Source organism: Aedes albopictus, chromosome 3, assembly GCF_035046485.1.
Source record: "Aedes albopictus strain Foshan chromosome 3, AalbF5, whole genome shotgun sequence".
Lineage (NCBI taxonomy): Eukaryota > Metazoa > Arthropoda > Insecta > Diptera > Culicidae > Aedes > Aedes albopictus.
In genome coordinates this window covers 238,151,958-238,170,439 of record NC_085138.1, presented here as the reverse complement: position 1 = coordinate 238,170,439, position 18,482 = coordinate 238,151,958, and the positions used below count along the sequence as shown (strand labels likewise).

The following is an 18,482-nucleotide window of genomic DNA, read 5'->3' as shown; positions in this document are numbered from 1 at the left end:
ATCATTTATTTCCGATTGACGTGCAAAATAAATAAATTATTTAGCTCGTATTTTTGTAAAAACTTCCATAGTATCAGCAATTTGATATAGGGTTTGTCCTGCTCTTATCGATTGTGTTCCACTCCGAGCGAAGATGCATGTGAAATTTAAAAGAAAAGGGGATATCGGGGTTACTTGAAAATATTCAAATTTTTAGGGCTGTGCGATGAGCCAAACCAGCTCCATTCGATACTACGGAAGTTTTTACACAAACACGAATTAAATAAATCGTTTATTCGTATATTCTTATCTGAAACTATAGAGATTTTTACAGTTCGTGTCAAAAATTCATTCAAATCCGTCCACTCCGAGCAGAGATATTGAATTTATTCGCGTTTTATACTTATTTTTTCCCACTGTGCAACGGGGGTCCATCAAATTGATTAACCAAATGCATTTTTTCTTACTTTGGGGGGGGGGGACTTTCCGAAAATCGCCACCTCAAACATTTTTGAAGACATGGTGTAAATAGCGGGACGGTCTCAGCGAGAGTTACCCATAAGTAATTCTCTACCTAATAACACCGATTCCAAGCATTTGTAAACGATGAACAATAGCTTACATGCTCCACAAAAAGATCCAAAATATTGTTTGCCCATAGCCTCATAGACGGGAGGTGACGGCAGTATATAGTTTTAGAGCTTAGTTTGCCCCAAATCCCCTAAAAATGTTTTTTTTTTCTTTTTAAGTTAGCTGTTTTTTAAATTGATACAAAACATCATTCATTTCACTGGACCCCTTTCGCAGTAATAAGTATAAGTGCGGGATCGTGAATAAAGCTGCGATTTTGGCATTGAATCGTTTCGCTGTCTTCTGCGCACTTATTCAGCACTTTGTAATGCATAAGTGCGCAGAAGACACTGATACGATTCGATGCAAAATCGCAGTTTTATTCACGATCCCGCAATTATACTAAATGCGACAGTGGTCCAGTAGGGTGAGAAATGCGCAATAATATGTGAATATTGACGAAAAGCTAGCTAGTAATGTTTCTGCATCCTAAAGAATTTGGAAATTTATATTTAGGGAATAATGAAATTAAATGAGAAAAAAACAATTCAAAAGGCGAAAAGACCATATAAGATGACCAATTGCTCGTTTGAAAAAAAAAAATACATAAGAACTGATAAATGGATGATTCATATATGGACGACATTTCTACAGCGGAGTGTAAAGCCTGTTCCACAAATTTATTTAGGGAGCAACATGAGAGAATACAAATATGGCTGCCACAATGGCCGACTTAGTCCCCTACACTGAAATAAATTTTGTTGTAGTTCCTACCGAAACCATGGTAAAATTAATAACTGCACCAACGATTTTCAACCGAATGCAAAATTCTGTTAATTGTACTGAAACATTGTCAATATTGCAATGCGTGCGGTACCGTTGACTGAAAACATTATTGATGCTACTATTTCTACGTTGTATTTTTGACCATGTTTATCCAAGACGCGCAACGTTCAAGTCGACATGGTCGAAATTACAATGCCAAAGTAGAAGCATCAAGTATGTTTTCAGTCAACGGTACCGCACGCATGGCAATATTGATAATTTTACAGTACAATTAACAGAATTTTGCATTCGGTCGGAAATTGTTGGTGCTGTTCTTAATTTTAACATGGTTTTGGTAGAAACTACAACAAAATTTATTTCAGTGTACTCACGTTTTCAAGAGCACCTATCTTGAAAATTCGTAAACAAAACATTCGACATGGAAAAAGCTACCTCTTTTCACAAGTGAGCAAAGCCAGAATAAACAAGTGCGACTTGATTTGATGCTGCGTTCGTTAGTTTTGTGCCTCTAAAGTTTGTATGCAAAATTGCAATGGGATTTCTTGGTGTTTCACCTTAAACCAATTCTGAGCACAATAGTTTTATTGTCATGTAATTACAAGGGTATTGCATACTTTTAGGTGTTTATCGGTGTATGGAGATTTATGTCCCAATTTACAAAATTGGTTCCAATTCATAAAAAACATGATGCATTGAGATGTTTATAACCAGATTCAAATTATTCTGTGATCGATCTACCGAGAATAAGTGGTCATTCATTGAAAAATGGACAAAACATTTTTGTTGTAGAGCAGATTGTTTGAAGGTGTTGACGAATGACGAACATATCAACAATTTTCAATATTTTTCCAAAAAGTTTCATGTAAATTAATTTTAATGAAAATACCTCTCAGATGGACTTTTATATGAACATTTTTGATACACGTTTGTCTTTTATTTCTACTAATTGATGGATTGGATGGATGGATGGAATTTCGGATGATTTTATTACTTTAGGAAGCCTAGTTGAGCCCATAGCAATAGGAATCCACTTTACCTTATTTTTAGAAGCTTTTGCCTCTATCAGTGTGTTTTCCCCACATTGTTATCAAAGTGTGCGTGCAATAGTGTCGTTCTGACGTTTGCGTAACTTGACGTTTATTGCTTTCTTCCAAAACGAACGCCACTGACATGGGTAGTGCAAAAAATTAATGTACGGGTGCAGTGATTGAGTGAAGAAAAATAGTGAAAACTGTTGCTATTTCCGGTGATTTTGTAATAAAATTTCACGAATCAATTCGCACTGATTGAGTGAATTGTTCCAGTGCAGTGTGCAGAAGAAAAAGCTCAGTGGAGACACACAATTCGTTGTGATTTGAAACCAGAAGAAACAATGGCAGTAGCTCCAGTAATCATTCAATCAGCTGCAAAGCACACATCCACGGTAATAAATTCAATTTTCCCACGGTTGGGTTTGCAATAGCCTTGAGCATTAATCGATACCGTGTAGTGTCGCCCGATGCACTAATGATTGCATATAAATTTTTGTTCCAACTATTTCAGCTAATCTTTCTGCATGGATTGGGCGACACCGGGTAATTATGTCTATAGCGTTTCTTATCAGGGTTGTACAATCTTCTTCCTATATGTTATCAGTTTGGCTCTATTTTTTTATTGAAGTTTATTATTTGAAGAGCGATGGAAACAGCTTTAACTATCAGATTATATAATTTTAGTGAATTTGTTTTGAAAGGAATAAAATGGAACTCCTCGTTTAGATTATTTTTATGCTGGATGGGCTAAACTGGATGAGGTGACAAAAAATCAATAAAATGTTCCACCATCATCACTGTGTACGCCAATAACCAAGCTATCTACCGATATAAAAACACCGCTGTTAGACGATACAATTTTTGTTTACCTACTACCTTATATTTTGTGTTTTGTTTTCCTACTAATCTTGGGGTTACGTTCTTACTGGGACAAAGCCTGCTTTTCATCTCAGTGCCCTTTAAGCACTTCTAAAATTATTAATTGAGAGCTTCCTCTGCTAATGATTATTTCACTTGTATGGTAGCGTGTGGTAGGTATGGAGGCTCTCTATGCCCAGGGAAATCACGGAAATTACCATTACAAGAAATTCCTAGCTAGACCATCTGGGAATCGAACAGCATGGCAAATTAGAATCATTAAAATTTCAATTTAAAAAAAATGACACAAAGACATGGTTGTAAAAAAAATAAGCGACCACCTGACGTGAGTAGTCGATTATTTGCTTTCCGCATGAATCAAACAATAGCACGGCCGTCTGCATGGCATGATTATGAATTAAAAGGCCATATTAGTGTATAGAGGCATGACCATAGTGGTTCTCTATTTGGCCGTAGTGGAAATTTAGAAAACTTTTAAACTTTGACATATTATGAAAGATTTAATAACAAGAAATTAAATGTATTTTGCCATTAAAACTCTTGAAATGATACAAAATTTGGAATTATCTTTAGGTAACCACTATGGCGAGAACCGGTACACCAAAATGGATCTTGACCCTACTAACAAGCGATCCTTCCCGCAGCCTTTGGTGGAGACATAACAAAGTTTGGTACTAATATTCCTTCTCTCGCCACACTTATCTGCAAGGACGTGACCGGCGTTATTATTGTACCGTAATCCGGGGTCAAATTGATCACTTTAAAACAACTTTTGCGGATAATATCAGTGGCAATTCAAATATTGCCAAAAGAATTTCTGTAAAACCAGTACCCAGTGGATCTCCATGGAACCATGTGACAGAATTTTGTTTAACAAATTTAAACTTTAAGTTAAATAATGCCAATGGGGCACGTTCGGTGTAGTACTAGATTTGTAGTAATGAGCTGAATTTTAGTATGGTGAGAAGGTCAATTCTCCGTTTCTGCATTGAAATGGTGCAAAAAGCGTGGGTATTATGATTCCTTGCCTAATTTGATGCTGTTTGAGAAAAACTTTGGACAACAGTGTTGTTGTTTCCTCCATTTCTGGCAACATAAACAACATAGTTATCCAAAGTTTTGCTCAAACAGCATCAAATTAGGCAAGGAATCATAATACCCACGCTTTTTGCACCATTTCACTGCAAAAACGGAGAATTGACCTTCTCACCATACTAAAATTCAGCTCATTACTACAAATCTAGTACTTCACCGATCTGTTCTATTTGGAGCGAAATTGATCAGTATACAATTAAGCATAGGTTGGAAAGGAAGGTTTCCTTCTCCGATAAATTTTGCTCTTCTAAAACCGAACAACGCGTTTAAAATCTTACAACTAGTGAATTTAGTACATTAAAAGCAAAATTTACTTTTGAAATTTCCCCTTGAACGCCTAAAGGTAGGCAATTTCATTTCAAATAAGTGATTTCTATCATAATATGTAAATGACTATTTCATCATAAAATGAACTTTTTTCAACTATTTTATGTACTGATTAGCTACATAACTTCCCAACCAAGGCTCCACAAAAATGTTAAAACGGAGAATTTACGGGAAGTCCTATTAGCAATCTAATGTTTAGTAGCAATGGTTTCAACTAAATGTGAAATTCATTGCAAATTCCTATAAAATACGGCAAAACTAGCTTTTTCCTAAAAAAAATAAAGTCTACACTCATCTCCAGACATCTACGAACCAGATGACGTAGAAAGTTTAATATTATTACGACGCTTAAGAGTTCCTAGTATGGAATTACAATGTAGTACCCGAACGATCAATTTCACCCCGCTGATCAATTTGACCCCGGTTTACGGTACCTTTAAAAAAAGCCTTTGAAACTTGCACAATGAGAGTAGTTATGGTCACTTGCACAGTCACGCCTCGAAAGTGAATCAAGTATCTTACCATAATAAACCAATAACAGGCGGGATATATGCATATAAAGTTAACCAAGGTAAAACCACAGAGTGTGGTAAAACTATCATCCCGAACAATTGAGCTATTTTTCATATAAATAGCTTATTTTGTATGGATATCTTCATTGGTGTTCTTTCCGGGGATTCATCCAAGAATATGAGATATTCCTCCAGGAGCTTCCTTTTCTATTCAATTAATTACTCTTAATTATGGGGATTTTCTACCCAAGGTAGGTCCATCCTCGCGGAGCTTCCTTCTGGAAATTCTTACAAAACTTTTATAAATCCAGGAATTTCATTTTCCGATTACTCCAAAAAATAAAATCTTGGATTCCTTCAGTAACTTCTGCTAAAAATTCCACCTTCTATACCTTCTGTGGGTTCCTGCAGATTCCCTAATGGATTTTTTTCTGAGAACTTCTCTAGAAAATACTTTATAAATTCTGTTAGGGAATTTAGGAATTTACCGTATCAGGAATTTACGGAACATAAGTTTAGTCTGGGACCCATGAATTCGATCTAAAGATTGTTCCTAGAATTCTTAAGCACAGAGAAACAGACGTAACACTTAGATCAAATTTCATTAAAAACATCGTCACAAAAACGTAATCGCCCAATGCTATACGTACTGTGTTTGGCCGGGCCGCCACAAGATGGTGGTAGTGAGCAAACGTCAAACAGGAGCAAAAACGATACAAGCGCCGCGAGTGGTAGATCGACCTACTACTGAATATTTGAATCAACCGTTAAAAAGTTGATCGATGGGAAGCAATGAGAATGTGACGTCTGTTTCTCTGTGTCTTAAGGGTACTGGTACCCCATCAATCCTGTAGGATTCCCACAAGTTGGGAAATTGCTTGAAAGAACTCCTGCGCGATTCCTAGCAGGAAATTCTGAAGGATTTCCTAGCGCATTTTCAGAAAAACTGGGGATTCTCAGAAATAACACCTGGAAGATTTCTATCAGATTTTTAACACGAGGAGGGCTCCTATAACGAACTTCTGGAGGATTTTTATATAGAACTCCTAGAGAATCCGCAAAAGTAACTTCACGAACACTCCCGGAAGTAACTCGTGGAGGATTCCTAGAATAAACTCTGGGAATTTTCCCAGAAAGAATTCTTTAAGGAAACGCAATAAGAAATCTTGGAGGGATTCAAAAGAAAAATAAATATAGAATCTAGTACTCCACTTAGAAGTATTTAAAATCAGAGTTCCAGAAGAAACTCCTGCTGCAAAACTTTGGATGAGTCCCAGAAGGATTTCTTGAAAAAATACTAGAAGTAACTTTTGGATCACAGAAAAAGCTCCTGATGAAATCCTAGAAAAGTTTTGAAGGAATTCCAGATATAAATTCGGACGAAATCCTAAAAGAAACTTCCGGAGCAATATCAGAAAGCATTTCTGAAGGAATTCAGAAAAAAATTGAATGAATTCACGCAGAAGAATTTGAGGAGCTCCTGTAGGAATTTTGGAAGGAAAATCTTGGTAAATCTCAAAACCAACTCTTAGGTTAATTTTGAAAGGATGTCTTGTTTAACTCTTCAGGACGCGCGCCGTTGTAAAAAGTACAACACTGCCAAAAAACCTGGCTGGTCGTGTACAGCGCAAGCGCGGTGCAGTTTCAGCTGCTTGATGGCGCGCGTCCTGAAAGGTTAACGGGTAGAATGATTTTCCTAACGAAATCTGATTCCTAGTCCTGGTGGATTTTCTGAAAAAATCAACGAAGAAAATCCAGGAACAAGTGACATGTGAGTCCCAAGCAACATTTTTAGTCAAATAGGCTAGAAGAGGATCTTAGAACCATCATTAAATTAGAATGACGATTGTTTTTACCGCTACACGGCTTATTGGTCATCAAAATGTTACTTGAGAGTTATTCTGATTCTATTGGAACTCCTAAAGAAATTCTTTTGCTACGATTAGCTCTTTGTATGATTAATTTAAGTTAATCTACAGCAAGGGTAAGTTAAAATATATATATCTGACCAAGCCCGTGTAATAACCCCCCCCCCCCCACTTCACCATAGTTTCATATAAGTTTTATTGAAAATGCCAAAAAAAAAACCTCCCTTTACGCATTTTCTGTACACGGCCCTGTGTCTGACACGCAGGTGAAAAATTAAGCATGCAAAAATCTTAACTGGTACTGCGAATTAAACGTTATGTGTCATAAACATTGCTTTCATGTATGTTGACAAATCAGGGTGAAAGTGTGTAAGGTGTAATACACAGAGCATCTATTTCAGCCAGGGAGGGTGCAGGCACGTCAAACTCGAACAAACTACCCGCATAAACGATAACCATAAGATGTGCTTAATCACCCATTCGGGATACAATTTGAACAGTATGTGGTATTGTTGAACTGTCTACAGTACTCAGAAATAAAAGTATACTCGGAATTACTATTATTTATGCATTTTGTATCCGCATCTCTCTCACTCTCTTCTGTTTTCATGCTATCTGCCGTTTAGCCTGGGTTGAAGAGAAGTGTTTCGTCAACCCAGGTGAAGGGCCAGATAGCATGAAAACAGAAAGAGAGTAAGAGAGATGTGGAAACAAAATGCATAAATAATAGTAATTCCGAGTATACTTTAATTTCTGAGTGCAGTGCCGATTCGCTCGTTGAGAACTCGTTAGATGGGCTGTCTCGATGCAATGAGGTACAGTTACAGGTGGCGCAGATAAACATTGCAAACCACTAGATGTCTCTTTTGTTCTAACGCTCATCAGATGCAACTCAATAGAGTACTGCAAGCACCTGATCTAACCTCACTTTGTCTGACAGTTTAGCGAGCTTGTTTACAAGGTGTTAGAATTTTTAACGAGCGGCGAAAATTTAATTTACGTTTACCATCTCGAAATCATTATGATACGGAAATATCGATTATATTCAACTCTACTAGTACAAAACCAATCGTCTAATTACCGTTTTACTGAAATTGTATCGAAAAACATTTTTGCCGGATCTCGGCCAGAGACTAAGTCCATGTAAACAAGCTCGCTGAACTGTCAGTGCACGGCTTCGTGACGTCATCTTGCAGTATCCTATTAGTGACGCCACTAGGGGTGTCGAAGTTTTTTTGTTCCCAAATAATCGATTAATAAATAATCGATTTACAATATAGGTACACAAACAAAATAATATTTCATTAGATGACATCTACGAATATAAATAAGGTACACCGGGGCAAGTTGAAACGGGTGGGGCAAGATGAAACAGTGGGTTAACATAATGTTTTCTAATAATGATAAACAGTTTGATCGCCATAACACATTGTTTTTGATTCAAACAATCTTTTAGTGAAGGACAAATTTCCAAATTGTATTGAAATCTTTTTCAAAACTTCCTGTTTCATCTTGCCCCACCCGTTTCAACTTGCCCCGGTGTACCTTAGTCTACTTAGCTGTAAAATACTCAATATCTGTACAAGAATTTGAATGCTCCCTCATTGTAAAGTCATCGAAATCGTTTAACTTCGAAATTTAAAATTTTCACCCTCAAAAATTTGTTGAACTTGGCCTCGCAGTGGACACGGTTATAGTTACAGTCCGGATTCGCTGGTTGGGTCACGACTGCGCCCCGATTAGCGAATCGTGTTCGTTCGTTGGGGCAACTGACAACTGATCAAAATGCTTCAGACACACGCAAGTGACGAGAAATACGTCACGGAACACTCACATACTTGCGCAAACGTTCTGTATACAGGAGCTGTGATGCGACGGCGGTCAGACGTCAAACTCGTTTTGACATCTATTTTGACATTGACAGTGCTTTTTAGTTGGGGTTTGCCCCAACCAGTGAACATTGAACCATCGAGACAGCCCATCTAATGAGCTCTCAACGAACGAATCGTCACTGTAATTCCAACCGATCTATCACATCACTACCGTCCCGGGATTCGCGTAACCAAGAAGAAGAAATTGATTAACTCTCAGAGTGCGTTTTTACATTTGTTTATTTGCCAACGGGCTAGTACGGACTAATGATAAAAACAAAACAATCAACACAATTATTCAGCAATATGCTTCGTCGATACTCGTACACATACACACTAGCCTGGTACACGGTTTATATGGGAAAATACAAAAAATGGAAAAACTCTAACTCCTGTATACATTTTGAGTTCCAGTTTGGTCCCGTATCAACTGTGCAAAATTTCAGATCGATTGGAAAAACTATATTTTAGCGCCCGCCATTCTTAGTTTTTCATACGATTTACTATGGGAACATTTTACTTCTGCAAAGAGAGCCGAACCAGCCAAGGGCTGAAAGTCTCTCTAATAAAGACAAACCAATCAATACTTCTGCAAAGAAAAATCGCTAGGAGTCACCCCTAGATCCCTAAAAATAAGTCGATGAAATTCTGTAGACAACTTCACGAGGAATCAGACCTCTGAAGACCGCAAACCGATGCGACGTTCGTGGAAAAAGTTATTAAGCCTCACCCGATCAATAAAATTACAAGATTTTATTATTTATTGTTATTCCTTACATGTTAAACAGCGTTGGCATGCCAATCGGTTTTCAGTAAATAACTTTTCCCACATGCCTTAGATCGCTTTGCAGTCTTCGGAGGGTTGGTTCCTCGTAGAATTTCCAACAGAAATCATTCATCGATTTATTTTTAGGGGTTAAGGGGCAACCTGTGGCGATTTTTCTTTGAAATAGTGATTTTCCCCATGGTAAATCGTATGAAAACTTAAAGTGGCTGGCGCTAAAATATAGTTTCTCCGATCGAGCTGAAATTTTGCACAGTAGATATGGGCCCAAAATGGAACTCAAAAAGTGTACAGGAGTAAAATGTCTTTTGGTGTCCCACGCTAATACACACTCAGACAGATCTCATCAGTCATCATCATTCATCGTTATTATAATTCTAGTACAAGGGGGCTGTTACTACTTTACTCCAACAAAATTAACTTATATTTTGCCCTGGTGGTTGCTATTTTCTTTTGACAATGGCATTTAATGTCATCTTTCTTAATGTCCACGCTGACATACATACATCGGATTGGATAGCTTACAAAAAATCCGGAAGATCACCAACCAAGTCTCGCGTTTAGTATCATACAGGTGCATCTACAATGATCGATTTCTCTTCATCGATTTTCCCTTCGGATTATTCCGGGAAATACGACCAATATTCGGATGATCTCTGGGCGTGTTTCAGTAAAGGACTACTAGAACTAGCATCTAAAACAACAAAAACAGCCGAAAATGATTTGCTGGTCAATTTAATAACCAAAGAGAAAGTCGATGAAAAGAAATCGATCATTGTAGATACGCCCGTATGATACTAAGCGCGAGAAGTGCACGTCAAATTTCTTGTGGCAGAGTGCAAGACATTGCATCCATTCCGTGCTTACAAAAAATAAGCTCCGGGACCGGACCTGAGAATGAAAATATTTAATTTCTATTAATTTCGTTGTTCTTCCGAAGTGAACTGTGAGTTTATTCGAATACTGATAGTTTTATTCCGGACTAATCGGTTTCCTTGCGCCTGCGGCTCAGTTAGCAGCGATTAGCGACGGTTAGGAACGGATAAATGCGGATTTTCCAATTAGAAAAAGGATATGTCATTCCCCTTGGTTTCCTCCTAGAGTTTTTTTTTCAGAGATTTATTCAGGAGTTCTTTTTGAAACTCATCCAAGAGTGTCTTCAGAGATTGATTTAAAGTTTTTTTTCTGAAATTTCTCCAGAGGTTCTTCGAGGGACCCCCAGGAGCTCCCACTGAAATTACTCCAGCAATTTCTTCTGATGTTCCTTCAAGAATTAATTCTAGGAATCCTCAAGAATTCTCTTCTTGGATTCGTTAAGAAGTTCCTTATATGATTTCCTTATAGGAGTTTCTTGGAGTCTTTCTTGGATTCCTGCAGAAGCTCCTTCAACGATTCCCTCAGGAGTTTTTTTTACGAAGTTCCCGGAGTTCCTTCTTGAATTCCTCCAAAGTTGTTTCAGTGATTTATCCAAGAGTTCCTTAAAAAATTCCTCCTTCTGGGAATTTCAACCGGGATTTATACCAGTATTCCTCCAAAAGTTTCTTCTGGAATTCACTCCGTCCTTTGAGGATTTCCACAAGGTCTTCTGTGATGAAGTGACTCTGTCAATCTCCAACGCGATTTTATATGAACAATTTAATTAATATTTTTTGAGAGATCTTTCCAGGATTCCTTCAGAAGTTTTCTCTTTGAAGTATCAGAAATCCTCCAAGAATTATTTTTGTGATTCCTTCCGAGATTTCTATAAATTTGTAATGTCTTCAGAAGTACTTTATCGGGGATTCCCAGAAGGAATAAGTGAATACTAGATTTGTGGTAATGAGTTGGTTTTTTGTATGGTGAGATGCTAAACTCTCCGTTACTGCATTGAAACGGTGATGCTGCCTCAGCAAAACTTTGGGGAACTATGTTGTTGAAGTTGTAATAAATGAGAATACAACAACACAGTTACCCAAAGTTTTGCTCAAACAACATCAAATCAGTCTAGCAGTCATAAAACCCTTGCTTTTTTATTACCATTATTGCAGTTACCATTTTATTGCAGAATTTACTTTCTCATTATACAAAAAATCAGCTCATTACTACAAATCTAGTACTTCACTGATTGCATTTTATTCATGGAGATATGTAATCCCAGAAGGAACTTTTGGAAAAAAAACCAGAACGAATATCTGGAGGATTTTTTTCAAAACTGCTGGAGAAATTTGATAAAAAAAATGTTGGAGGATGGAGGAGGAACGCTGGAACGCTCTCCCTAAGCAATCCCGAAAGGAGTTCCTAAAATAATTCCAGAATTATTTCTAGGAGGAATCCCCCAAGAGCTTATGTAGGAATCTTTGAGAAAAACAATCCAGAGTGCAATTCTTAAAGGGATCCCACAAGAAAATTCTTGTGTAATTTCCGGAGAAAATACCGTTCATAACTCGCTAACGGAAAGCTCGTTTAGGGTATTCTGTGTTTTAGTCTGTTATGTACGTTCATCAGTTTAACCCTTTATAAGGCCGAGAAAACCAGGCACGGAATCAACTCGTTCTACATTGGAATATAAAGCAAATGTGGTGTAATGAACAAATACGATTTTATTTTCAAAAACTTCGATGGTCGATTTTGTATGAAAAAAAATTGGTCTAGATTTTAACTTTTTGTCAACAAAGTTTAAAATGTTGTTATTTTGTGATGCTTTTATCAATCATGCTGATTTTTTGATAAGTTATTGCCCCAATACTCATGAGTTACATGTGTCGACATTTGAAGTCGATGTCAATCATTTTGGACGATATGGCAATTTTAGTACATGCCCACTTATAATAGTACATTTTTTCAAATGGCTGAGTTCCTAAAAGTAATGAAGCAATCAAGTTGAAATGTTGTCCACAAGTATAAGGAACATGGGCTTTTAATCCCCATCATTTGATTTTCAATTTGCTGACCACAACAGAAGTTCGAGCTTAAAATCCTTTATGCACCCAAAAATGGAAGTTTTTGGACAGACATTTTGTTCTAAAAAAGCCCATTCATATTTGTTATGGCTCAAAAAAAAATTATGAGTGTTCACAAAGGCCTAATGCGTTCAACAGTTAAAACAGAAGTTTTAAAATTTTTCTAAACGAACAGAAAAAAATATGTGTATAAGGTGGCAATATAGTTGCCACTGCCTTAAAAAGGGTTAAAGTTATTTCGCATGTCGCGACTTCGATTTGGTGCTGCAACGATAATATACGCCAAAAATTGTTTAAGAAGAGAGAATTGAATTTGTTCTAATTTGAGTATAGTTGAATAAAAAATCGATTAATGTTAATCGATTATTTCAGAAGAAATGGGCATCCCCATCATGCAATGACAGTTCGACAGAATAAACGTCATTCGGATAGCGCATGCATTTAGTGTGTAGTAGTACCTCTTCTGACGCTTGGTGGCGCCACATTCACTAAAAAGGTGTCGCCAAAAAATCGTAAGAGTGACCTATATTGTTAATATAGTATATTTGACACTTGACTATCACGCCGAGGACCTGGGATCGAATCCCACTCCCGACAAACTCGCAAAATGTGAGTTCTTCCTTCGGAAGGGAAGTAAAGCGTGGGTCCCGAGATGAACTAGCCTAGGGCTAAAAATCTCGTTAATACAGATAAAAAAAAATGTACAGAACGTTTGTGCAAGTATGTGAGTGTTTTGTGACGTATTTCTCATCACTTGCGTGTGTCTACACTCTACAGCATTTTGATCAGTTGTCCGTTGCCCCGACGAACGCATATGATTAGCTAATCGGGTCGCAGTCGTGACCCAACCAGCGAATCCAGGCTGTACCGGATTTTTTCATTTTGATCTGAATATCATTTTTCGTCATCTAAAATCAAAAACATGTTTTGGAAGATGTTTCTTTTTAATTCTCGATTTTGTGAATTTTGATTTTTGATGTTTTAATTTTTTTATTTTTGAACATCCCCACATTTCTATATTTGTCCGGGGAACCTATTTAGGATACAGATTGAAAATTTTATTTTCCCTGTAGTTTTAAGGAAAATCATTTTATAGTGTATTCTATTCCCTTAAACTGGTTTACTTTCATAGAATGATTTGGGAACATATTAAAATATGTTATTTGTAGCGACTTAATACAAAATAATTAATGACTTCTAAAAGGTGACTAAAACATCCATTTTTCAATGATTTAAAAAAATGTAAATATGTACGCTTTGAAAGACACCAAAAACTATTTTAAGATACACAGAACAGTCCTAAATATCACCCCAAATTTAAAAAAATGATTATCCACGAAACAAAAATTACACAAATGCTAAAACTACACTCCGTCTAAAGGCGGGGTTGGGTATTAGAGGGTTAAGTTGATGAATGTAACAAATCATCAAGATGCAAATGAAAATGCTTTAAAAAAAAACTTTTAAGGAAATCCCAAAGTAAGTAACACTTTTTTTTTAAATAATTCTCATCTAATTTCAAGAGATAACCAAGCGGAATGATACGAGATAACAGAAAGGAATACCAGATAGAACATTTTGGGGAAACCGAGGATAAGTTATGGTGAAGTTACAAGTGATTGAATGAATGAATAAGAAAGTGATTGCATATAAAAATCCTTGGGATTTCTTAAAACTATTCCAGAAAAAACTTCTGCAGTAATCTGTGAATAAATCCTTGGAGCAATCTTAGAAGATAATTGTGAAGGAATGCTTACCGGAAGGAAGGAAACATATACTTTTTTTTAGAGATATCCATGAGATTTCAGATGTTCCAGGAGATTGATAGTTCCTGAAATTGTGTCATTCTTGAAAAAGTCGATCCTGGTACTGTAAAAGTGCTATGCGTCACTCGTGCGTTAAACGAAAAGAGACAGATGTATGAATTTAAGTTTCCAAAATTCCCAGATGCACCTAGATGCGTAATAACACAACGAAACGAAAAAAAAATGTTGATCTGTCTCAAGAGCAAACTTATGTGTCTTTGACAGATTTTGGGTCGCTGAATCCGAATCTGTTGGATTTTTGTAGGTACCAAAACTTTTTTCCACCATGTTGGCAACCACCGATTTTCAAATTGTTTGCATCAATTGAAAGCTGAGACATTTATACGATTTATACATAACATATCAAAAAACTAGAGATGTCTTTTTCTTTAGTCTAGTCTAGTCTAGTCTAGTCTAGTCTAGTCTACACATACACAGCCATTACTTGAAAGAATCCTGAAAAATGATAGAATCGACTAAATATATTATTTTTTGCAATTTCTCATCGTAATAGGCTGTTTTACCTCACGCAAATCTGACAGGAAAAGGCCTACTTTCCCACACCAAATAAGCAGTGCTGTAATGGTTCATTACAGCACTGATATGCGTTGCGTAATGAACCATTACAGCACTGTTTTCAGTTTTGGTCAACTTCTTGATGCTTTCTGGACGCAGATTTGGAAAATTGTGACAACTGCACAGTATAACCTGTTATGATCAGATTTTCTGAAACATGGCTATGAACATCAGTGTGCAGTTTCATGAAAAAAAATTGTTAAAAACTATCCTCAAGGGTAATTTATGAAATTGCAAAAAACGTTGTACGCAACTCGGTGCAGAACTCGATTTTTCCAGCACTCGTCGTAATTATCCAACTCGGCAAGCCTCGTTGGATAAATGTACGACTCGTGCTGTAAAAATCGTCATTCTGCACCTTGTTGCGTAAACTACTATTTCTTGTAATTATTAATGATTGCAGTACATCAGAGATGTATTACAAGCATTGATTGATTGATTGATTTATCTTTATTTGAGAGACTTTCAGCCCTTGGCTGGTTCGTCTCTCATTTTTTATTACAAGCATTAAAGCGGCCAGGCCTACTGTGCAGTGTTATTGGGTATTGCTGTGGAATCATTTTTTCGATTCCACAATAAAACTATAGAACGGAGACATCTCGTACCAACCGCTCAGTATGAGTAAAATAGCATAATAAATACGCAAATACGATGAGAGTGACTTTGCTAAGAAATGTTAATGTCACTCCTTTTCCGGTGGAATCCTGGGATGGGACCAAAGTATTTCCCCTTCGCGTGCAGGCTGAAAAGCCTAGGTTAGGCGCCAATGTTCGCTCTCTGAAACGAGACAAAAACACCCCCTTGCTTCACGTATGCCAAAATCTAGCAACTATTACATATTAAAATTGTTAACAGAATAGTTTGATATAAAATAGACTATCAAATAAAAAAAGGAACATTCTCACCAAGTGTCACCGATGACGCTTGAAAGGTCACAGCATCTAAGGAACTAAGGATAAATCCTCAATTTGAGTCCAATAACTTCTGGATATTTTTCCGGAAGGCCAGCTTCTTTATTTTATTTTTGCACACTTTATCCACAGAAGTCTTCAGCGGAATGCAGCTTGATCTGTATCGCAATCTGCCTTCATTGACGGTACCTGCTTACCCTCTTACTTATCGCTTGAGAAGATACACTACACAATTCACTTTGATCACCACTTAACATAATCATGTTATGATTGTATAAGACTGCAGAAGTAAATTAATTTACATGCTTCTATTAACGGGGCAAATACAAAAACAAAAATATCCCCGAGAAAATCCCTGCCAGGAAGAAATTTGCGACTTGTCCCTGGCAGAGCACACTACGATCAAAAAAATTAGATAGGGTCTTTTCCTCCTATCAAAAGTTAACTGCCGTTTTGTAAATATTGTCAATGTAAGTAGTACCTACTTCTATATTTCCTCTTTTCAACAACATTTCGTTTTGTGGTGGATTTTGGAGAAACTTTCGAGTTATAACGGTTTAAATGAGACACCATTTGACCAAAATCGAAGTGTCCGCAAAAATTGCTGTGGCTGTAACCAACGAGGGGTCTATCAATTTGACTAACCAAACGCATTTTCCTTAATTTTTTGGCGAAGACTTTCACAAAAACGCCTCCTAAAACATTTTTTAAGACCTTTAAGGTCCCATTAGACATGACAAATATTTGGCCAAACAAGCCCAACAAATGACCCACACAACATAAATCATGGCAACCTCGGATGAATGTCGGACTACAACGGCAAATATTTGTCATAATGACAAACAGTCTAATGGCCCCTTAAATAGTGGGCCGGTCTCAGCGAGAGTTACTCAGGGGAAAGTCTAAGCTTGCTTCTAATCAATTTTGAGACATGCCGATTTTTATAAAAAGATATATACCGTGCTCCATCAGCTCATTCACTTCCTCAAAGTGGCGAATCCTTGTCGTTTTGACAGGTCTCCTGCTCGATTGGAACTATGGGGATGACAGAAAATCGACTGTTCCAATTTTGACGTTTCTTCTCTTTGTTTTATCCAGACTCGTTAGTAATATCTACGTCAGAAAAAAATATTAATTGGCTTCTTTAGTGGTGTTGAGATAATTCCATATTCTGAATCTGCATGTCAAACTGAGCCGAAATCCAAATTTTCATCAATTTTGGTGCCCGGGAACCTATTTAAAAATCAATTTGAAATTTGTATGGCCCTCCCCCTGGATATTCGATCTTGACGCGATGGGAGGGCTTAACCCATTAGCACTTTAGCGCCAGTTCATTCACCACCGCTTGGACTTTGAGCAAGATATATCTAGTTTACGAGTTGAGCGCAAGTGAAGGAATCGCCGTAAGTGCTAATGGGAACCAATACTCCGTCGTGCATTTATCACAAGTCAAAAACAAATTATAATTCAGCTTGCATAGACCTAATCTTTGCATTCTTTGAATTTTCTCAAATTTAACAATAATTGTTAAATTTAACGTAACGCAAGAGTGGGTAGAGGAGGTCTCTGCGTTACACTCATCATTCGTTACTTGAATTCGTTAGTACACAGGACAGGGGACGCTAGGATAAGTTGACTTACAGCCTTACAGATTAGATTCATTACAATTAGAAAATTATGGACTGATTAGGTAAAGATAAAACTGTTGATTATAGGAGTTTGTATTTCTTATTTTTATGGGATTTGTGAATTTATAAAAGTTGACAAATAATCATTATCATTTTTATTTTTGACAAAAATCAGTTGACTGAACTTTTTCGTTTTTATATCTTAGACGGTATTATTTCACTGATCGAAAAAGCAGGAATTTAGTTAGGACTTAGGACGGTTGACATTGTAAAGGGTTACGATGGATATAATATTACTTTGGACTGAGATGATCACAGATATGCAGAAGACGACTAGCGAAATTAGAAACACAATTTGATACATTATTGACTATATTTTGACAAATAGGGTTTGACAAATTTCTTTACAATAACGAATGGAAGCTCAAAAAGTGTTATCTAACACTAATATGAGAGTTATTTGGAAATGATGCTGGTGCTGTCAATGACTAACATCGGTTATTGACACTATTGGTAATCAGCTTGAAATAATTTTCAGAATGTATTATAAAATAACTGATGATATTATCTGATTATTGTTTGGGGAAGCTGTCAGAAAAACTAGTTGCCCATATCGGCTAAAAACGCTAGTTCTGGTCTTCGAATAATTTTCAGAAATATCAAATCTTTAAAAATTAGCTACGACACATTTTTTTTCTTTTTGCTCTTTGTATATTTCTTAAGAATAGTACTCTGAAGGCGTTAACATAGACATAGACACCCTTTTTTATCTCTGAATGTTGTCCAGTAACCTCGGAGATTTTCGATAATTGAAATATTGTTCAATTATCAAATCATCTTTAGAGCTTCCATTCGATCAAAACACTAGTGCGATGGGAAAAGTTAAAAACAGTATTTTTAAAAACTACTACGACCTAATGC

General features: G+C 36.7%; 1 protein-coding gene across 1 annotated transcript in view; it reads left to right on the top strand.

Moving 5' to 3' along the window:
- The first annotated feature begins 2,477 nt into the window (after positions 1-2,477).
- Positions 2,478-18,482, top strand: part of LOC109407707 (acyl-protein thioesterase 2) — a 33,689-nt gene continuing 17,684 nt past the window's right edge. The window contains exons 1-2 of the mRNA XM_019680857.3: positions 2,478-2,758; positions 2,878-2,909. Of these exons, the coding sequence (XP_019536402.1) occupies positions 2,708-2,758; positions 2,878-2,909 (83 nt within the window). The 5' untranslated portion in view covers positions 2,478-2,707. The remainder of the gene's footprint in view (positions 2,759-2,877; positions 2,910-18,482) is intronic.